The sequence below is a fragment of the Gopherus evgoodei genome, chromosome 11 (assembly GCF_007399415.2).
Source record: "Gopherus evgoodei ecotype Sinaloan lineage chromosome 11, rGopEvg1_v1.p, whole genome shotgun sequence".
Classification (NCBI taxonomy): domain Eukaryota; kingdom Metazoa; phylum Chordata; order Testudines; family Testudinidae; genus Gopherus; species Gopherus evgoodei.
The window spans coordinates 10,952,694-10,976,484 of record NC_044332.1 but is presented as its reverse complement, the minus strand read 5'-3'; the positions used below and the strand labels follow the sequence as shown (position 1 = coordinate 10,976,484).

At 41.7% G+C, this 23,791-nt stretch overlaps 1 protein-coding gene across 6 annotated transcripts in view; it reads right to left on the bottom strand.

Moving 5' to 3' along the window:
* The window catches only part of LRRFIP1 (LRR binding FLII interacting protein 1), a 216,694-nt gene that overhangs the window by 65,642 nt on the left and 127,261 nt on the right, over positions 1-23,791 (bottom strand). For 2 of the 6 annotated variants that reach the window (XM_030579405.1, XM_030579401.1), the window contains exons 3-7: positions 14,204-14,221; positions 10,098-10,145; positions 7,221-7,265; positions 6,652-6,702; positions 1,852-1,884 (exon numbers count right to left, since the gene is read on the bottom strand). The exons of 2 other annotated variants lie outside the window; for them this stretch is intronic. In XM_030579405.1, coding sequence (XP_030435265.1) covers positions 1,852-1,884; positions 6,652-6,702; positions 7,221-7,265; positions 10,098-10,145; positions 14,204-14,221 — 195 coding nt within the window. The remainder of the gene's footprint in view (positions 1-1,851; positions 1,885-6,651; positions 6,703-7,220; positions 7,266-10,097; positions 10,146-14,203; positions 14,222-23,791) is intronic. 2 more of the 6 variants (XM_030579402.1, XM_030579403.1) reach the window with 1 other exon arrangement.

Below are 23,791 nucleotides of genomic sequence, written 5' to 3'. Positions count from 1 at the left end.
ACTTGAAATGAGTTATGTAAAATAAAAGGTGCTTGAAATACATGAGAAATTAAAGTTGAATATTCAATTCTAATAGATAACAGCTTTTCTACCTAGATTTTAGTGATTTCCAAGACAGCTCTTTGTATATTGGGGAAAATGTCCACGAGGTCCTCCTGGGGGAATTCTGCATCACTGCACATGTGCAGAATTCATTTCCCCCATGACAGCTTTGCTTCCCTGCAGAAAAATGACTCTGGCAGGTAAGCAAAGGGATGCTGCAAGAGCAGTCATGCACCACTCCCTAGCTGCACAGGTACATTGTTTCAGGCACCCGGAACAATCAGCAGAGAGGTAAATCACTGCAGGGCTGGAGACCCTACCCTGAGCCAGGATCAGATGCTAGTCCCAGCTGGGTTGGAGGCAGGAGAGGATGGGACTTCCTCTTCCCCTACAAGGAGTAGCTGGGGCTGTGTCAAACCCACCCTCAGAAACCTCCCCCAGCTGTAGGGAGCTCAGCATCCTCCCTTGCTTCCTGCCTCCATCACTCCTCAGCTGTGTGGGAGGGATCACTGTACAGGGAACTGCTCCCCATCCAAACAACACCCTTGCATCCTAACCTCCCATACCCAGACACCCCTGCCGAGCCTCACCCCATACACCCAGAACCCCCCTTGCCCTCCATACCCAAACCTCATCTCCTTGAATCTCAACCCCTGTATCTGAAGCCCCCTACACCCAGACCCCCTGCCTCAGAACCCCGACCCTTGCACCCAGACCACTCCCACTGAACTCTCTGCACTCAAGCCCCCACCCTGAGCCCTCACATCCAGACCCCAACACCACTGACTCCCAACTAGCTGCACCCAGACCCCCAAACTCCACTCCTCCAGCACCCAGACTTCCCTGCTGAGGCCCCCACACCCAGACCCCTCCACTGAGCCTCAACCACTTTCACCTGGAAGCCCTTGAAGAGTCCCATTGCCCCTGCACCTGGAACACCTCCAACGAACCTCTCTGCATCCAGATTCCCCCATATCTAGCCCCCCCCCCACTGCACTCCCTGCACCCAGACTGTCCCACACAGAATCCTCTCATCCCACACTTGGATCTCCCCCCCCATACTGAGCCCCTCCACACTTGGATCCTGTCTGGTTCAGCCTGCCCACCCACACCTGGAGCAGAGGGGCAGGGCCCCAGAGTGTTTCTGGGCCAGGCTCAGGCCTTGTGCTGTGTCAGGGTTGGGAGCAGCCTCACCACTGACTCCATGCCCCGGGGAATGGGAAAGCTGTAGAGTGATCTCCCACCTTTATACAGTCAGTGGCTCTGCACTGCCTCTGAATTTATTTGTTGACAAATAAAACTTGCAGAATTTTAAAATATTGTGTGCAAAATTTTTAGGCCCAGAATGCCCTCAGGGGTAAAGAGGAAAAAAGTTTGCTGTTCATGTCTCATTTAAACATATATTTTGAATATAGTGAGATTTGTATTTGTGAAGGTTACCACATAGAGCACTGGAGAATGAAACCATCTCTCCTCCGAGCAGATACGATGTAAGTAGTGGCAATGTATGCGTCTCTAGGCAGCCCTTAAGGGATGACACCTTTAGGTGGGAGTTAGTTAATTCTCCATGATTGTTATTCAATCCTTTGCCTTGCTGAGTCTGACAAATGTCACAATGCTAAGTGAAGCAGTGGTATGTCTCTCATTCCTTGCAGTCAAGTATCCACATCAGAGACCATAACACTGCCATCATGGTCATTTGCCTTTTTGGGTCTCCTTCTCTACTATTGACCAGATATAGCAATAGAAGTTAGAAATTGTGGGGAAAAAAAAATACCAGCACACACTGCAACTTCAAACCATTCTCACCACTGGATAGGCACTGGCATACTCCAAGTCAGACTGTCAAGAGCATGAGAGGAAACAAAAACTATCAGAATACAAAAAACCGAAAGATGGCAATCAGGAAGACATAGGTACTGAGGTGTAAAAGTTTAAAATTTCTTGGTTTTGAGCAATGGCAGCACCAGTTCGGAAGTCAGAAACTTCAGCAACCATCAACCGGAGTAACAAGAGAAATAGAGACACGTCCCTATACACTGCATCACTACTATGCAACAACAACAACATTTCACTTTGTAGGATCTTGGATGTGGGACTTGGCCCATTGTGAAATTATTAGGGAAAACTGAAGAGAATTTGCAGTGGAAGAAGACTGAAACCAGGGTCATGTCTTAAAAAAAAAACCAACAGAAGATGATATTCTAAGTTTTTCTGCAATAAAAATCACGTAAGGGTAAAGCAAGCCTATTGGCTTCCAGATAAGATACATGATAAGGTAGGATTCTTGGGCAGTTTTCATCGGTCTCAGAACAAGCCACAGTAAAACATTCTTAGAGGAGAAGATTCCAGGCGAAAACTCTGTGAGAAAGAAATTGCTGATCTGGAGGGCTGGGAGGTTTCACGTGGTAATAATTCTTCTGACATTTCTCCACTGTTTGGAAGCTTCCTGTCCAAAAGAGAAAGAACCAACCCTTCAAGAGAAAATTTGTAAACTCTACCCATCTTGTATGGTGTTCCATGAGTGCCCACACAGATATTTCAAAGAACTTTCACAGGAAGCAAAACAGCTTCTTTTCCCGAGAAATTAAAAAACCCATTTAACATCAAATCCAAATATGAAGATTTCCATAATACAAAATCCAAATATGAAGATTTCTATAACAAGTAAACTTTGAAACAAAAGGTTTTCAAACAAATTCCACTTTTACTTACTGACAAAGACCAGAGTTCAGATTTCTCTGTGACTCTAATTTAGTTTTACAAACTCTTTAATAGATTCAAGGTATCATTTCCTTGTTTCTAAAGTGTTCTTTATGTTAATTAGGCTTAGCAAAAGAAGCAGAGAACTCTGAACTTAGATCCTAGGAGCCCAGGTTTTCATTTCACTTTTATACATACATAAAAAAGCCAAACCAAAGACCCCTGAAAGAAGTCAACAGAAGCATAACTAAACGTCCACACAAACCACTTAAAGCATATTCACAATGCTGTCTTTTTAAGCAATTGTGAGCCATGTATCAACGCTAAGAACAGAATTAGTTGTATTTTATTTCAATGTGAATAAAATCATGTGTATTAAACCAAGTCTATTAAGGGACAGACTTTGGTTCAGACTAATGAGTTAATACAGGGGTAGGCCACCTATTGCATGCATGCCAAAGGCGGCACACGAGCTGATTTTCAGTGGCACTCACACTGCCTGGGTCCTGGCCACCGGTCCAGGGGGCTCTGCATTTTAATTTAATTTTAAATGAAGCTTCTTAAACATTTAAAAAACCTTATTTTCTTTACAGACAACAATAGTTTAGTTCTATATTATAGACTTATAGAAAGAGACCTTCTAAAAACATTAAAATGTATTACTGGCTCGCAAAACCTTAAATTAGAGTGAATAAAAATGAAGACTCGGCACAGCACTTCTGAAAGATTGCCAACCCCTGAGCTAATATATCCACCTCCTGCTTTCCTTGGCCTGAAGTCACAATTGCCTCTGGGTCAGGGCAGGAAATCTCAAGGGTTTCTCATTCTTCAAGTCTTAAAATTTAGGGGTCAAACCTCCTTCAGTGTGTGCAAAACTCAAATATTTGGATATGGTATGGTTGCAAAGCTGAAACTTAAAGGAATTGACGGAAGGGCACCACCAGGAGTGGAGCCTGCGGCTTAATTTGATTCATCAAGGAAGGCTCCCATTTTAACAGTAATACAGGAAATTAGGTGCAATATATTAGGGATATTATGGCATGAAGTTTCTTCCACAAGACTCCATTAGACAAAGTTTTCTATTAAACAAGGGCATTGCTCACAAACTTAACTAGTAAATATTTATGAGCTAGATCTTCAGCTGCTGCTAGTCACTGACTTCAGCAGCTACACCAGTTTGCACCAGATAAAGATCTGTCTTCAAACTGAAAAACTGTATGGTAAGTAGCAAGGGAATACTGTTGGATATTAGGGATGCTTATTTACACTCCAGAGAGATTAGAAATCAGACATTTCTTATGGGTGAGAAATGTAGCCTGTTTAGTGAAATGCAAATTTTAGTTACCAATGGCCATCAGAATAAAGTATATTAAAGGTCTAACAGCGACCCTTATTCATGAGGATTTTGGAGAGGCTATTTCAGTCATTAATTTTCTTGCAGGCCATGAAAATACACTGAGGGTATGTCTACATCTACAATTTTGCAGCGCTGGTTGTTACAGCTGTATTAGTACAGCTGTATAGGGCCAGCGCTGCAGAGTAGCCACACTTACAGCAACCAGCGCTGCAAGTGGTGTTAGATGTGGCCACACTGCAGCGCTGTTGGGCGGCTTCAAGGGGGGTTCGGGGAACGCGAGAGCAAACCGCGGGGAAGCAGGTCTCCTTCCCCGGTTTGCTCCAGTGTTCCCCGAACCCCCATGCAAGAAGGTCTCCTTCCCCGCAGTGTGCTCTCGCGTTCCCCGAACCCCCTCCGTGCAAGCAGGTCTCCTTCCCCGCGGTGTGCTCTCGCGTTCCCCGAACCTCCTCCGTGCAAGCAGGTCTCCTTCCCCGCGGTGTGCTCTCGCGTTCCCCAAACCCCCTCCGTGCAAGCAGGTCTCCTTCCCCGTGGTGTGCTCTCGCGTTCCCCGAACCCCCCTGCAAACCACGGGGAAGGAGACCTGTTTGCACGGGGGTTCGGGGAACGCGAGAGCACACCGCGGGGAAGGAGACCTGCTTCCCCGCGGTGTGCTCTCGCGTTCCCCGAACCCCCCTGCAAACCGCGGGGAAGGAGACCCGCTTGGGGGGGGGATTCGGAGAACACCAGAGCAAACCGCGGGGAAGGAGACCTGCTTGATTACCAGAGAGGCTTCCTCAGGTATGCTGGGATATCTGCTTATTCCACGGAGGTAAAGAAAAACGCTGGTAAGTGTCTACACTTGATTACCAGCGCTGGATCACCACCGCTGGATCCTCTACACCCGAGACAAAACGGGAGTACGGCCAGTGCTGCAAACAGGGAGTTGCAGCGCTGGTGATGCCCTGCAGATGTGTACACCTCCTAAGTTGCAGCGCTGTAACCCCCTCACCAGCGCTGCAACTTTGTGATGTAGACAAGCCCTTATAGTCACCACTGGATAAGCAGTTTAATTGAAAATTGAAATGTGGATCATTCTTTAAAATATATAATCTTAATTCGTCTGAGCTGAACAATCTACATCAGGGGTTCTCAACCTTTTTTCCCCTGGGGCTCCCTGCCCTCCCCCGCAACATGCTATAAAAACTCTATGGCCCCCCATACCACAACTGCCTGGCACCCTACATCACAAGTTGTTCAGGCTTTGGCTTCAGCCCTGGTTGCTGGGGATTGGGGCCCCAGGCTGCAGTCCTGCGTGACAGGGCTTCAGCTTTCTGCCCTTGGCCCTAGTGACTAACACCAGCCATGCTTGGCAGACCCTCTGAAACTTGCTCAAGGGCCCCCAGGCCCCTGGTTGAGAACCACTGATCTATATCATCTTAAAGAGGTAAACTAATGCTATCATTAACTGCATTAAGACTCTGTCTGCATTAGAAAACAATTATTTTTAATGGAACCAGAAGAACAGAACGGGTTTAGGCACAAATGATTCTATGTGCCCACTCTAGCCATGCTAATTCATGTTCCAAACTGTGGCAGTATTGCCCTATGTCAGTGCCAGGACGCCTCTAGACCATTTCAATTGCAATGGCCTCTGAATACCCATCCCACAGGCTCCAGAATTAAGAGTTTTCAAAAGACCATCAGTGCACCATGGGACAGTAGCAGGACTGTCGCAACCATGATGAGAGCTAATTTGGTCCACACTGGAATGGTACAGAATGAAGTACTTTGATATACGTACATGTATACTGGTTGGACCTCTTTTGTACGTGACCAAGTGTTTTTCAGATGTACTAGGAAGATGTTACTGTTCTTAAATGGTGAATTTATCTTGTATACGTTAGACCTAAGTGGCTGTGCTCACTACACATGCACAAGCGATCCTTCCTTAGTCCCCAGTCTCATTTCTGGGAGGAGATAGGCTCCAAACATCTCAATAATGCCAGCTTTGAGGAAGAAGTCACCTGGATCTCCAAGCTATTTAAAAAGACCAGCTAAGAACAGTATTAATACTAGTTCACAGTAACACTGAACTGATGTGCTTTCCATCAGGTGATTTACATTTAGTTTCTAAACTGTGACGCCTCACCCCCAACCGAGTGAATGCTGCATCATTTCTCAGATTGCTTCATATGATCACTAATACTGGAATAGCTTAAAAAGATCCATGCAAGAGGAAATTCTGTAGACCCACATCTTGACTAAATATCTCCCCCAGTGATTAGCGAAGAGAGTATTCAGCAGAAAAAAAAATCTCTATGGAATGTTATGCTTTACTTCTATTCATATTTACAATTGAATGTCTATGAAACTGACACACCTATACAATTCTCCTTGGACGAAGGAACTGTTGGCTTCACTGTAAGACTCAAGTATAAGGCTACAACATTGGAAAACTGGGAGATTTGGGAGACAAGGAATTACCAGGGTGCAGAGGAACTTGTTGCAAGATGTGAGAGAACAGCAACATCAATAAAAAATTCATGCACTTAATTGTACAAGTTACTAACCCTCAGGCTTCCACGGCTACCCACTGACATGCGCTCATCTTCATCTGAAGCCTAGTGAAGAGAAAGTGTAGGAGACAAGAAACAATTAAAAGAATACAGATAACAAGCAATGAAAAAAGTAACGACAGAATCAATGAAACAGAGGCTAGAGGGAGGAAAATCTTTGGTGCCAAAACTCCTTGAAAAAGGCTTGCCCAGTACATGCTTCATTTATATTAGATGACAAACATGAGAGGAAATACAACAGAGCCACATTAAACATTGTATTGCCTGAAAATCGTCCAAAGGAAATTCTAAAGTATTCCCCTACAGGCTGAACAGGTTAGGAGCTTGTACAACCCCTCTTTGTGCAATGCCTAGGTCATGCAAAACAAACAGGTTCATTGTTCTCTTGTGCGAAAGACTGGGTTTTTAATTTGCAAAAAACTCCCCATAACTCTTTGCAGAGAGGCATGAAATGTTGGACCAAATTAACAGTAAATACATTTGTTTTTAAAAGACACACTACCAGTGTGTTGGAAGTGACGTATGTAAATATGTATGAAGCAGGCACAAAAGAAAATACTAACCGAGGCATTTCTTCTGGATCTACGAGAATAACGCTCAGTGTCTTCCTATCAAAGCAGCAGAGAAAAGAAGAGTAAAATATTGAAAGCACAGAAATAGTAAAACAAAGCTTCAGTAAGAAAAAATGAAACCTCAGCAGGGTTGACAAGGAAGCTGGATTTAGCAAGGTTTAATCTGATAATGACAGATGATGCACTGTTGCAACTGAGGAAAAGAATTAGAGCTTTCTACTTCCCTATACCTGTCCTCCTTCCTTCATCCCAGCCCATTCTTCACTACTATACATTTCTAAAATACAATGGCAAGTTATAGGCATTGTTTTCTTTATTTGAACCTAGTGTAGTTATAGCCATGTTGGTCCCAGGATATGAGAGTGACATTGTAGGTGAGGTAATATCTTTTAGTTGAACCAACTTCTGTTGGTGAAAGAGACAAGAATACATGTGGACTTTCTAATGTGCTGGCAGTTGCTCCTCTCCGGCTCTGCCCCAGGCCCCACCTCTACTCTACCTCTTCCCCAAGGCCCCACCCCTGCCCTGCCTCTTCCTGCCCCATCCATGCCCTGCTTCCTTCTGCCGCCATTCCCCCTAGTGTCCTGCCTTCCGCGGCGGGCGGGAGGCACTGGGAGGGAGGGGGAGGCGATGATCAGCGAGGCCACTAGCCAGTGGGAGACACTGGGGGGAGGGGAGGCACTGACACAGGGGTTGCTGGTGGGTGCACTGCACCCACCTTTTCTTTCCCCCCATGGGTGCTCCACCCCTGGAGAACCCATGGAATCGGCGCCTATGGAGACAAGCTTTTCAGCTCCCCAGGGACCCTAAGAAGAGCTCAAAAGTTTGTCTCATTCACCAAAAGAAGTTTCTGCTTGTCTCTCTTATTAGTACCTAGACATTCACAGTGCAAGCACACTGATTAAGACAGTTAAATTTATTACCCTAATGGATCTGAGAACCTGTAGCTACAGCTCTTTTTAAAAGAAAGCTTTCTAGCTTATATCCCCCCTCAGAAAGAAGTCTTACACAATTTGAATGACATTCTCTACCCTGTGAAAATGAGAAGGCAATCCACCTTTTACTGTGGGTTTCAGTGAAATACATGGCCTTTGCTAACAAGCTAAAAGAATCTGTATCCTACTTGCAATCACTGGGCTATATTATACATTGCCTTGTATGGGAACTTTGAACACTGACAATCTGATAGGATGCACTAAATTTCAGCAAAATGGTTTTAGCAATGGCTAAAAAGTGGACTGCAAAATAAACGTACGTGATGTACAACTATATTTGCCAGAGGCGAGTTTAAATTTGTAGGTTTTCAAGCAAGCTTCAATATTCTGTAGTTAGCGCTCTGCCCAAGAAAACCAAGCTCTAGATTTGGGAAGAACAAGAGATAGGGAGCTCTCGCTCTCTCTGCGGACAGCATGCAAGGTTTCGAAGTGACAAAGGCTGACTTGTGAGCTCTCAAGGGAGTATCATCAGGTTTGGCAGGTAGGTCTGGCTCACATGCTCATACTAATCACCATTTTCAGTGTGATGAAGGAATTTTCCCTAGGTCAGAAAGACAGGGACCTTGGTTTTGTTTTTGCCTCTCTGCAGCATGGGGTAGGGGTCACCTGCTAGGATCCTCTGGATATAAAACACTAAATCAATTCCCTGCATTTGCCAAGGCCTTGGGCACTGGTGCACCTCAAACCCTTCTATTCTCTGCCTGTGGCACAGAACAGTTTAGTCTTCTGAGGGCTGTAATACTTGAATCTAATTCAGGTCAGTAGGACAAAGGTAATGGGGAGGGGTTTAGTGCCCTGTGATGCGCAGGAGACCAGACTAAATGATCTTGTTGTCCCTTTTGGCCTCAAACTCAATGAGGAATTTCACCTTGACTGGATGGTAAGTCACCTTGACAATGGTGGGAGTGTAAACCAAGAAAGTGTGTGTGTGGCTAGGGGGACAGGGGAAAGCGATCAGGGTTCCAAGAATCAAGCCAACAACTTCCAAAAACTAACTCATGTTACCAGGTCAGGGGTACCCTTTTGAAGACCAGCCTGGGAACAACAGCCCTGCCTCCAGTCCCTAACTAGTGAAAGGCTTTATAAACTAAGGATCAAAGAATAATTTCTTTTTAAAAACAAATAAATACATTTGAAACCAAATCTGGTCTGTTTTAGCAACAATTTTAGTTATCAGCGGGGAAAAAAACTTTTCCAGTTCTTTAGCCAATTTCTGTGTGTGATTTTAAATCAAGAAATCCACTGTGAGCAATTATTTCAATCTTATGTTATGACCATTGGACAGTTGGATATTCTTCAGAGGCTAATCCATGTTTGATGGCTTCCTACATAGTGAAAGCTAGGAAGTTAGATTTCAGAACTGATGGGAGTGGGAGCATCACAAGAGTAATGCAAGAGCATGAATGTTGGTGTTTGCCCTTCTAACTACACTGTATAAGGTACAGTTGAAGAGGATCACAGGGTCAATGTAAAGATGTCCCTGGCTACAACCCACCAAAGGTTTAAGTATTTATTCAACCTGGACATTGAGAACTCAAACTATCACAAAAAATCAGACCAAAAAAAGGTATATCCTATTGCTAATGCCAGCAATAGTTGCAATGTGTTTTAATTCCAATCGGTTTTAACAGTTTGGGAACAGAGCTTTGTGAAGCAGAACAACTTATATAATCACATCCTATATATTAGACCCTTCAAACTGACTACAAACAAAAACACATGCAAGCATTACTCCAGATGCAGAGTTCAACAGTCTTCATAAGATTGGAAATTAATTCTTCAAATATAGCAATATACCTGTCCCACGGAAAATTGTAAGCTGTACAAGATTTCAATGTTAAAATTATTTTTAGCTTTGTTGGTCAAGGCCTACCATCCACTGCTCGATGTCACCCCACTTTGTATCCAGACCATAATATTTCTATAGACAGAAAAGGGAAAAACAGAATTTAGATGAGAAAGATAAGCATTGAACTTTGAGACATGCATTGCCATGGTTCTGCCAAGCTGCATAGTCCATCTCTCACACTGAAACATGCACGCTGCTCAAGGATTAGACAAACATGCCAGTGCAAAGCTGCAAATTGCAGAGTGTGACTCAGCTCCTTGATGCCACTGTGAAAAGCAGCGCATGCCTGAAACAAGCTTCCTTGTAAAGAAGAAAAGTGTTACGTTTTGTTTTTAAACCAGACAATCATAAGCAAAGCTGTGGGGAAAGGAGTGAGAAAGGGTGTAATGAGTCTTGGGTTCCTGAACCAGTTCAGTCAAGACTTGTTACAAGGGATCTGAACATAACACTTTCAGGATGAAAAGTTCCATCAAACCATAGATTTGTACACTTGGAAGGAAGACAAAGTGATTAACTTAGCATTCATCTCCATGTATTCTTATGAAAATGAACAATCTTAAAAGATCCTTTTCAAAATGTGATAGGCTTCTCCACGACTTTCATCCTCATGAAAGTGGTACAATATCATGAATGGCAAGAGCTTACACATTATAAGGAACCTGCAGTACAGTTTAGGATGTGCAGAACCACAAAAGCTAGAGGGTAAGGTCTGGAAAGCCCACACCCACTCAGTACCAAATATCACACATGCATTCCAGGAAGAAAGTCTTCAGTTTCTTGGCTCATAGTTTCTTTGCAAAACAACTCTGGAGTAACCCTACTGATTTTGTGATTGGATTAGACAAGAAGTGCTTTAGAGTTCAGTAAACTAACAATTTCAAGTTTTTTCTTCCCACATACACACTGCATTAAAAGCTCTATTTTGGAGGTTTAATGAAAGTCTACTTAACACAAAATAGTACGACAAACTTTGTGAAAGTTAAGATAAAATTAAAGAATTACTGCTATAAAGAAGAATCACTGGAAATGAGGAGTAATATCAGCACAGATAGTTCCTATTTAGGAGGAAGATGCACATCAGAACAATTTATTTGACTAATATTCTCCTCAAAAAGATTCCTATTATTGTAAATAAGCCCACATCTAATCTTTGCTTGTACCTGCGTTGTTGGCAGTGCCTTTGAGAGGGACACAGGGAATTGTTTTTAAAAGCATGGCTTCCTATTTTGTTTAGATCTCATAACATTTAAGTTAAACATTCAAGAACTGAAAGTTTTTATGGTATACTCAGTGTTTAGCATCAACTCACTTCCTTACTTCCTAAAACAATCTGCTTATGAGAAAACTTGGTGAAAGAGACATTTGTTGGCTGTCCTTGTCTAATTCTCTCCGATTACAAACATCTTGCCTTCAAACTAAAGGGGTGATTCGGTGAGGCCTCCTCCCCTGGAAAGAGAAAAGCAGTGCTTTTCAAAGCAAATCATAAATATCACTGCTCAGTTAGGAGAATCTGGACAGACAAAACCACATGATCAACTTGATAGATATCATTGGCTTGGAGGAACAATTGAGAATGGGTGGATGGATGCTTACTGCAGTCTTATACAAGTATGAAAAATATTAGAATATAAGCTTCCAAAAGCAGTGTCTGCCATTTAAATCAAACATTTTTAAAATAATTAAAAAATAAGAGCATTTATTTAGTGCTTTATATGTTTAACAGCACTATGCAATCATGATTCTAGAACATAAAGAAAAAGACTTATTCAGCAAGATAATTTACTTGCATGTTTAAAATTTGGTACATAAGTTATTGCTTCTCTTTTCCACAAAGCATTTAAGCATGGGCTCACGAACCTTTACAATGCTCATACATTGCTTAGCCAGAAAGAAATAAGAATCCAAAATGTACTTCAAGGTAGGGCTTAATACAGTTTTTGGTACTTCTTCTTGTGCTTTCTTCAGTAACTGACCATGATTACAAGCTTTATGCATCTCATCACAAGTGCTGGGGTAGAAATGTAATATATATGACAACCTACCCCAAAATTAAATATAATGTAAGGTCCCAATCCTGTAAATAAATGCACTGGTTTAGACAACTGCAGAGTCCTGTCTGGCAAAACTTACACATTTTGCTTTGTAATATTCAGGACAGGTAAACTGATTAAAACGGCACATTTTCTCCAAAACAATTTGCTTGGAATTATGTCTGGTAACCAGATTGATTTAGATGATGCAATTCAAGCCTAAAAATTCCATGAAAATAAAAAACCCAACCCACTGTGTTTGCATAGGAAGCTTTTATAAATAAAATTAACAATATGCTCAAGGTTTTGTGAACCATGCTTTCTGCACACTTAATCCTACAGTTTGTGACTTGGCCTTCTGAATTCAGACTTGTGAACAAGGACCAGGAGATATCCACAGAAGATTTCAATGTTTCTCAAATTTACCTCCGGGCAGTTTTACAGTGCCTTCCTTTGTGCCTTCCCTTCCTCCACCCACCTAAAGCTACAAGGTTTAATACCACTGGTGAAAGAAAGGCTACTGAGTGTCTTAGAGGTTCTATTTAATTTATAAAATGCTTTGATATAAACATGACCACCTCATATTGACTGAAAATATTTGGTAGTCTTTTAAATATGTGAAAGTATAACAGACATTTGCCAAACCAACTATGTCAAGTCTCTTTCTTCAAGTATTCAAAGCTGACTTATCTAGTTTCCCTGCAGATTTCTCTTACAAAAGGTAAGTAATTCTAGAACTTTTTCATGAAAAATTATGTTCACCCATTCATTTGATCTTTGTAGTTAGTGTGCTATTGCGAGCTTCAAGTGCTATTCTAGCCAGAAAAGTGACATTAAATAGCATTGTGAGGTTCCAGTTTTAACATCTGCCAGTGATTTCGGATCAAGTTTACTCCATTTATAAGATTTAGAAAAAACTAACTGGCAGCTTTAAAAACACTAAAAATGGGATTTGAAAGTTAAACTAGGTAGTTCCTGGTTCATGTAGTAATGATTCTGAAGGCTAAATTTTACCTTGTTCTAGCTACACAATCAGAATGCCTCCAATGGGGATTTACATATGTAGTGTAACTAAGGGTTAAATTTGATCCCATAATTGGGACTTACTTAACAACTCTGTTGACGTAAAGACAGAAGCTGAATTCAACTTGCTCTCCCAAAACAGAGTTGATTCGGCAAGGATAATGAGATTAACATTTATTTTTGCCACTGATGTAATCAAGCTATCACTCTGAACAAATCGACACTTTCTTATTGATGTGATCTGTTTTACATACTCACTTTTCAGAGTATAACAGTACTTTCAGAACCCTACACTACATGGTCAGCCAGTGAAACATGCAACAAAAGGATACTGGAGTGACAGGTCAAAGCAAACCAGAGTTTGATTTTCAGAAGACACTTATGGTGCAATGAAAGGTAACAGTCTCAGAAAGGCCATTTATTAAATAAGGTGGATAACAGCAGGTTTATATAGTCTTGGGTTTCCTTCTTCCCCAAGATATCATAACTAAGTATTTTTTTAACCAATTTTTCCATTTAGGTGCTATACAGTTCATGCACAGCAAGTATTGTACAGCTTGAGATTTTGACATAACATGAAGACTTGCTGATGATTAATAACTACCATTATAAACATTAAAAATTGTAATTTTTGCATTAATTCCAAAAACTACTGTACAGTTTATGACACATGAAGCCACCAAATAGTTTCACATTATGCCTGATTTGTCAAATTAATTTTCGCTGACTATGCGACCATTTACATGCAAATCAGCAGGAGGGAATAACTTGAAATTATGAGATGTGAGCTAGAAAGATACTAAAGTTAAAAAGAGTGTTTGACAGAGGAGAGGGTTGTTTTAAAATGTTTGACTAAGCACATTATTTTCTTAACTACCAGAAGAACTCTCAGAGCTGGGGTAAAGGAGGAACAGTTAAGGTATGGAGATCACATAATAGTTAAGGATAGTTCCACACAGAAAAAACCTGCTGCGTACCATGCATTCTTGAGGGGTTTTATTTCTGAAATGGTATCAAGGCCCCTGATGTGACAAAAATGCATGCAAATCATAACACAAGAGACCAGACAAACCCTACCTTTTGGACCTGATAGATCTACAGGAAAAAGGGGAAGAGGAAAGAAATTGGGAAAGAAAATTGCTTGTATGAATAAATTAATAAATAGCAATACAATTTTAGAACCTATTGTAAGGGAAAAGATTGTTTATATAGTACATACAGTAAAGTGTGAATACAGAAATAAGCCATAATTGAAATCCAGGAAACCTTTGCAAAATTAAACTCTGCTTTTTCTCTCCAGCCTCCCGTTATATTGAGTTTAGTCAAATCATGCTCTTCCTGATTTTACACCCACTTGATACTATAATACAGAAACAGATGTAGCTGCATGTTAACTTGTAAAAACATTTCTCAAGCTTTACATTGAGTCTGTGGCAAGATTATTTCATTTCAAAGATCAGATGATGAGAATTGGATTTGCACCATTTGCCTATTCCACTCTCCCTCCAAAATGGTGGACCTCCAAATATCTATCCAAGAGGACAATTATGCATCTACTATTACAATAAAATCAAATGAGTTTAATAGCATTAGCTGTAGATTAATCTGCCAGCCCTTAGTAACCCTCCACTTTGTTTCTGGGTTGTATTTAGCTAAGGAACAGCAATGACATTTTAATAACTAGTAGGAAACTGCATTATCAAGTACAATTTTCAATCTATCAGTTACACAGAAAATGTGCCAGCTGTTGGCTAGGATTAACAGTACTGCTCAAAAGCCTGTAGGTATACTCAAATGCTTCCAACTGTGTCCCTCCTTCCTCTGTCCAACTTTTAATTGTAATTGTTAATAGGCCTCCAATGATCAGATTGAAAGTGCACATCTGCACCAGTAACAACTGCACTCCTGCTACTACTAAGAAAACTGTTGCCTAATTTCTTAACAGTTTGAATAGTACACCAAACAAATTACCCACATGCTCTCTTCTCTAGTTAGTTTACTGACTATAAGAATTTACTTTACTTTTTAGACTAATGATGATAGTGTGTTTGTACTGAAAGAGAGAGAAAAGTGTAGAGAATGGAACAAGTTTCCTTTTGAATTGGTATTACTACCTCTACGCAACAAGCAGTTTTTGTATTAAACAGATACACAGTAGGAAAAACATTGAACCATGGAGGACTAGAAAATAGATGCATTCTGTTGCACATGTAGAGAATTTAGAGTGCTGGTCAATTAAGGAAGCTCTTAATTCTCCGGTCTAGTAGAACTGCCAATCAATTATTAATTTACCTAACTTTTTTTTTTTTTTGAGAGAGATTCACAGATATTGAATAAATCCTATCACTTCTGAAACTAGGGGGCACATGCTCTTCTATGGGGTAAAAGTCCATCTACAGAATGCAAATCACTTTCAACTCTGAATTTCCTCTTCATTATTCAGTGCAGAGTGGGGAGACGGGTTGGTCCAGCTATGGAATGGACAAGTACTCAGTCCCCCTAAATCAGTGAATTTTGAGATACTCAGAGACCCGGGATCTCCCGTCTCACAGGCTATGCCTGTGCAAAATCTCCCCTCAGGGTGATGGTGAAGGGCAGTTGCAGAGTCTGTGTTAATGCCTCCGAAGTATTAACTCTGAGCACAGATGCGGGGGGATAATTGGGACCTAGGTCTTCCCCACACAGCTAACCAACCTGTGTATCTTTGTGACATTATGATACTGTATTGATGCCAGTCTGTTGCTTTGGAATTAGTTAATATTTCAGCATTATAACTTCAAAATTAATTAGGAAAGAAAGGTAAGCTATAGGAGAAACACTTTGTTTAAGTACTAATGACAATATTCAACAGAAGTGGAAAGAGCACAGAAGGTAAGTTTTATCTACCTTTCCAAAACTATTATTCTTCCAGATGTGTTGCCCATGTCCACTCCATTGTAGTTGAGCATGTACCTTGTGCACCGTTGGAGAACTTTTTCCCCTGAATGGTACCCATCAGGGTGACCTGAGTGATATCGTCATGCACCACTGCATGCCGGTATAAGAGAGCAGAGCCACTCCCCCAATCTACTTCAGGTTCTTCTTACCAGATAAACTCCCGAGAGAGAGAGAAGGAATTCAGGTTATGGAATGGACATATGCAACACATCTCAAAGAACAACAGTTATGAAAAAGGTAGGTAACCATTTTTTCTTCAAGTGACTGCACATCTTATCCATTGTAGGTGACACATAAGCAGAACAACATTGAGGCAGGTTTGCAGTCTATCTGAACAGTGATTGTAGAACAAATGTCCAAAAAACTAACATTCTTCCTGGACTGATGGGAAATGGCATAATGAGTCGCAAAAGCGTGTACCCTAATGACCATAATTCTGCTTTGCAAAGGTCTCAAATAGGTACTTGTGCTAGGAAAGCTGCTGAAGGTGCTTGTGCTGTGGTCAAATGAGCTGATACTTTAGGGGCAGTGTGACATTAGCTAACTAGCAGCACAAACAAATGCAAGAGAAAATCCAGAAGGAAGTCCAGGGTGGAAACCACTTTGCTTTTCATGATGTCCACAACTGCAACAAATAACTGAGCAAAGGTCGGCCATGGTCCAAGGAGAAGGCCAATGCTTCTCACATCCAATTAATGAAAAACTTCTGCTCATCTGCATGCACGAGGCTTCTTGGAAAATATTGGTAAATAAATTGCTTGATTAATGTAGAAACTGAAAACTACCTTTGTCAAGAATTTTGGGCAATGGTGGAGGTAAACGTTATCCTTATGAAAAACCACGTAAAGAAACCAAGGCTCCCAATTTACCCACTCTCTTTGCTGAGGTTATTGCACCAAAAACACCATTTTCATAGAGAAGTAGAGTAGGGGGCAAGTCGTAAGAAGTTCAAAAGAAGACCTCATTAATTTTGTTAGCATGAGGTTGAGATCTCTTGGGGTTCTTGTACCAGAAGAAATAACCTATCCAATCATTTTAGAAATCTGATAGCAAATAGTTTTTTTCAACTCCATAACTACTCACTGCAGAGTGGAACATTACAATCACAAATGTACTTTAATGGAACTGTCAAGGCACTACTGTTGGAGGTGCCAAAATGTGGTTAATGGAAGCCTGCCCTGGAGAGAGACTTCTCTGCTGAGATCAGATAAAACAACATTTCCATTTGGCCGGGTAAGTATGCCTAGTTCAAGGTTTTCTGCTTTTCAGAAGCATCTCCTGAACATTTTTCAAGTCAGTCATTGCTAGTGAGGCTAGCCTTGAAGCATCCATGCTGTCAAGCTGATGGCCTGCAGATTGGAATTGAGCAGATGGTCATGGTCCTGAAAAATCATGGCTGAATCTAATGGGAGTGGTAGCAGAGGCCTCACTAACAATACTAACAGGGTCAAGAACCAGCGTTGTTATGATCTCTTTCCATAGGGCAGTGTTTCCCAAACTTGGGACGCTGCTTGTGCAGGGAAAGCCCCTGGTGGGCCAGGCTGGTTTGTTTACCTGCCGGTGGCCAGTACATCCCTCAGCCTGCGCTGCTTCCAGCAGCTCCCACTGGCCTGGAGCAGTGAACCACGGCTAGTGGGAGCCACGATCAGCTGGACCTGAGGACGCGGCAGGTACACAAACCGGCCCGGCCCGGCCCGGCAGGGGCTTTCCCTACACAAGCGGCGTCCCAAGATTGGGAAACACTGCCATAGGGCAAAGTCGTAGCAATTCAGGAAAACTCGCTGGTTAGAAAATCATAGCTGTAGACCTCCTGTCAAGTAAAAGTTTACAAACAAACACAGGTCCAGCCTCTTTGATTCCTTAATATTCGGCACTGACACTTGGTGACTCTGCCTCTCCTGCACACTAGCTGCTGCCACCACCAAAGAGACTGGGGGTGGGTGAGACTAGATATGGTAAAAGCCCTTAAGAAGGACATAGTATCTCATCTCTGTCCATTATGCTATAGACAGGACAGAAGGTGGGGTCAGCCAAAGCATTTTAACTGGCTTCAGAATTGCTTCATTAAAGTGCCACTCTGGAGGTTCTCACAGAAACCAAAATGTCCACTAGCCTGTGAAATTTCTCACAGACCTCTTCCGCTTGAATATCTAAAAACATGGGCACCCTTTTAAGCAGTTTTTGGTGAGCTTTGTAATCCTCTGGTGGAGAATCACTCACTATCTTTACCAGGATACTGAGGCAATGGCTGGTCTGCCTCTTGCAGTGGAGAAACTGAGCAGCTTCTAAGTTGCTTGGCACCAGGCATTGGAGAACATTGTCTGTGGTGCCTCTCAAGGAAGACAACTCAGATGGATGAAAAGTCCTAGCTGGGGGAGGGAAACCCCAGGGTTTCCAGAATGGCCACTGGTAGCCCCCTCGTTGCACAGGCCATTGTCCCTTGCAACGTCCCCACCTGTTGGGGCATCCAGGGACCCCAGGGCTTTGATGGAGGGTAAGTGTCCTGTCTGTTGTGGGACACAAAAGACCCCACTTCTGAATCTGACTAAGATGACTGAGTCCAGAGATAACAGTGGAGCAGAACCTGTGTCAATAGGTGACAAGTAACCCGAACCCAGAGATGGAGGTACTGTGGATATTAATGGTGGCTTGTCCCACGAATGTACCAGCCTTCTAGGTATTGCAAGTGGTTTAGGTCCACATGCTCATTGCCAATAGCTGTCTGGAGCAAATCCATCAGAACTTTATAGATGTGTATATGGGTTTGTTACAATCTTAGTGAGCGAAGGATGGGGAAATCCAGCAAATATTTTGACAACCAATGCGCCAATAAGTCTAATAAGTCTAATATCTAGGAGGTATCTGGAATATGGATAGTAGAAGAGCCTCTAGGTAGAAAATCAATTAAAATATCCCACAACTCATTTAGACTGAGCAAGAATGCTTATTAAACTCTAGATTTCCACTTCTCTCATATTTTCAGTTGCCTTTCACTGTATCTAGCTGGCAGAAGTACACCACAAAAAGCAGGTAAGGTGTAGGAGGTGTTGGTCTTATTTAGCCTGTTTTTTCTCTCTCTCTGCTTTACCATTCTCATTTTCTTGTACCTCTGTGTGTCTCATCTTCATCTTCAGAATCTTTCACTGTGAGTGGGCTGCTGAGAAAAAGGTGAGGCTTGCACTGGGCTCTGACAGCATTCACAAATGGGTACACTCTAGTGTCTGGCAGATGTTCCACAGTTTGGAGGCAGTGCCAAGAAAATTTTGCCTCTGAGTCCTAAAATATTCACACTTAGATTAGAAAAGTTTGTGTGCTCACTGAGTGTAGCATTTTGCAGCTAGAGACGTGGTCTCAGAGTCTGGACCCAGTTTATTAATGGCATTAATGATTTGGCCTTGATTTGGGCCCAGATATTAATGGGGGGGGAGGGGAAGCAGTGGCAAGCACAGTGTAATGATGTAATGTGCTGTCAACAGCTAGCCTGGATCAAGAAGTGGGCTGCTACATTTCATAAAAATGGGATTTTTGATTAACCACTAACATTAACTTGCAGGAGTTAAATAGTTCATCCTTGAGGTGAAAATGCATGGATTAGGGTGGTTACATCTAGGTCTGACAGAAATAGGTATACTACCAGAGTTTATAGGCAATTTCTAGCTGAGAATAGAATGTGTGTGTTAAAGTCTCAATCTCTGCAACCTTCATACTATACAATCTGGAATAACAAAACATGGTGGACCCTAAAAGAGCCCTCACTCCTCAACATTAGCGGGAACTCCTCCACACTGACAACATGGAAAGTCATCATATAACTAAAAGACTGGGTCCCAACTAAAAATAAAGTAGAATAAAGTCTTCTGTATTGAAAGCCGTACTTCAACACACCAATATTAACTAATAAATCCTTCAAAAAGCCCTACTGAATTACTAATAAAATAGTGGAAAGAGACTGCTTTATACATTAAGATTAATCCTCCCACTTCCAACTTAGCCTTAAAATAAAGAGTAGGTTTATTGGAATTTAGAGCCTTTGGGGCACTCTGCAGCAAGCCCAAACATTAATTTATATAGTAAGAAAATGACTTCATGGGAAAGATTAAACAAAAGGAATAAATGTCAACCACAATGAATAGCATAATCAATAACTATCCATTACTTTTAAACAAGAGGGATATTCTATTGCAGCTATATAATCAAAAAAATTTTTTCTTCTATCAATAGATCTGTAAGCAGTCAGGACTCTAGTATTTACAATATTTCAATACCAAAAAAATCTACTTTATTATTGCCCACAGTGCTAACAGTGGCTTGGTTACTGCAACAGCTAAAATAAATGTAACACAACATAAACGGTACATGCTCACTACTACACAAAAATGATCACATGGATAAATCTCGGGGCAGAAAAAAGGTGAACACTATTGTCAAGACGAAGGTCTATGGATGATGCAGTATTAGTGCACATATAACCTTCACATCTTCCCCCTTCAATCCTGCCGTGAATCATAGTACCTGTTTTTAGCTGCTGTGCAGTCTCAAAACTGGATACAGGCCAATCTTCATACAGGAACAGCAGTCTCTCCCCCATAGATAAGTGGAAAACAAATTCCAGCCAAAACTCCCCTGCCCTCCAGGCCAAGCCAGCAGGAGTTTTGTTTCCTTGTAGGTCTCTCACTGCCTGTTACCTTCCCAGCCTTAGATGGCTATCACACAGACTCCTAGTTACCCAGTGTCAGTTCAGGTCAGTAGGTCACATGACCTACAGACATTAAATCCAGGCAAGGAAAGAAAGTGTCTTAATTCCCACTCAATAGGGGATTAGCGGAAATGAATCGCAATTGCAAGTCTTTCACATTCGTTAATTTATTTACAAAAATACATCTTGAAGGAACAGTTAGGAAAGGACACCACAGAAAAGTTTCTATAAATATTTTGCTGGAGCTAGTAAATATATTTTCCTCCTCCTTTTGCTTTGTATGTGAAAGTGAGAAAAGAAAGTCCTGCAGCCGTAGAAAGATAGCAATGAAGGTATTTTGTGTCACCCTGACAGTAATGGCAGTAATAGAGTTAGTCAAAGGCAAGCGGATTGTTGATGTGCACAGTTCTCTGCTGTGTCAGACGACACATAGGAATTTTCTGATGAGGTTTAGAAAGTGGGATGAGATTACCATTCTCTTTTCACTTCAGACAATACTATCAATTTAAACAGTATCATCTAGGTGTATGCCCTAGAAAAAAAAGTAAAACGTATTTAGTCTTGTCAGCGGAGAAACCAGAACGTGCCTCTACGTAAAACACATCTGAGCATTCTACAGTAATTATGCAGTTTTGTGAATAATGTTAATATCTTGTATCACTGCTGTGGAATATTGGATTTCTAAATAAGAGAAGAATTTAATATATTCCAGAGCCCTAGAAAAATTTTAGAAAAAACAATCTTCTCTTGGTTACATCCTGGTAATGTCTCTGATTTAGGCATTTCCCTGTTCAGAAAAACTGAGCTGTATATTCAGGAATTCCTTCCGCTTTACAGAAATTGTTATCGTTGTACTGATTAAAAACAGGAGCCTGAACATATGCAGTCATTTCTCCCAGTAAGGAACATAAGAGTACAGTGCCTGAAGGTAGACTGACAGTAATGCTACAACCAAGGGCAGAGTTTGTATGAATGATGCCAACATAGTGCGAGAGAAGACTGAGCCCTGGTCTACACTACCAACTTATGTGAGTATGACTATGTCGCTTCAGGGGAATAGACAGTGCTGTGTCAACTGGAGGGCTTCTCCATCGACATACCTACTGCCTCTCAGGGAGGTGCAGTATCTACGCCAACAGGAGAAGTTGGCACAGGTAGGGTCTTCACTGAGTGCTACAGCGACACAGCTGCAGCACTATAAGTGTAGAAAATGCCCTTAGGTTCTACCACTGCTTCAGCTCCTGCTGAGTAAGAACAGTTTAGAAAGGGGTTAGGAAGGGTGAAAAACAATTGTTGCCTGTTATGAATAGCTAATATAACCAATTATGTTGGCATCTGCCACAGATGAGGGCTCTTTATCTACCTCTCAGGGCCCCACGGATGAAATTATATTGGTCTCTAGACTAAGAACTGGGGATCCTTTACCTCTCCTCTGAACCAAAAAGAAACAACAAAAAGTGGGAAATATTACAAAAAGCAAAAGAAATTCATGTAAATCTATTACCCCTCACAAGACTATTACTGCCCAATGTCTAACCCCTCCAACTTCAAAAGCCATATGTAACCCATGTTGCTGTAAGACAATCATTTTTCTTCTGCCTCTGGGGCAATAATCCTGCCTCAACTGAGAAGAGTTGCCAAAAATTAATTACTTCACCAAGATTAGGTGGCTGGATCAAAATGCAAGTTGGAGTCAAAATGAATGATTCTGAAACACTGATGCAACCAAGTGTTGTAGCAGCGATTTCTTTGATAAGAGCAGCTTTACACTCAATCCTTTCCAAAGGTGTCTCCTTTGAACCATAAACCTACCGCAGAGAACCAGGGGTGTAATTTGGTGTGTAAGTAGGGTGCGTACTGCTTCCCCCTCAAACAGCAAGCCTCAGGCAGGCGCAGAATTAGGCCCCCACCAACATGGGCAGGCCCATCAGCCTGACTGGAATTGCCCCCCCCCCACCCAAATGTAGAAGTGAAACTATGCCTATACAGAAAACTAGTATGCTGCAATAGAAAGAAATCACTTGCAGGATATGTTTTAATGTACATAATCAAAATCTGTTTTACGCTTAATTAAGAACAGGAAGAAGATGTTACTGTGTAGGGATAGGAATTTGAAAAGTATGTTTACACTGTAGAACATGATAGGTTGGAACTTCACAGGATTATACTGCTCTCCTTTTCTAACTGACAAAGATTTACAAGAGTGTTATATTTCCACGGTAAACAATCTTGTGAGTATAACCTCTGGATCCTTATTTTATTTTTGCCCTCTTCATGGCTCACAGGTTTGAAACATATCCCTTACAACGGCTAGCACCTGGGTTACTTCGATCATGCACTTCAGGATAGGTCCATTTATTCCTAAACAATACCTCGAGATCACATGATTGTTTTTCTTTTTAAAGTTATTTTCCAGGGGTTCTCTCAACCACCTAGAACTCAAATGATTTACACAAAGATTCTAGCCAATGGATGGTGAAAGTGTTACCTTAAGAACCTTTAACCCTAGGCTTCGCCCTCTTGACATCTATTTCAGGGTTTTTTTTTAAAAAAAAAAAACCCTCAAAGGTATATGCTAGGCCCATTCCTAAATTATGCTATTCCCAAAACATTTTTCAGTGATCTGTACCTCCCTTTTCCACTAGGATGTAAAAAAGTGTCCATGAGGTTACAAGCAAGACATACTTAAAAGTGTGTGCGCAATTAATTTAGTACCATAGGCATTGTACACTACACACAATGCACCACCAACCTCTAGAACTCACTGCCTTGGGATGGTGTGGTGGCCAAAAGTATAACTGGATTCAAAAAAACTGGCTAAATTATTTGCGGATAAATTCATCAATGACTATTAGCCAAGATGATCAGGCCACACCACCATGCTCATAGCAATCTTAAACCTCTGACCACCCGAACCTGGGAATGGAAGATAGCAGCAGATCATTCCATAACTGCCCTGTTCTGCACACTCCCCCTGAACCTCTGAACAAAGCACTCCAGGAGACAGGATACTGGGCAAGATGGACCAGGGT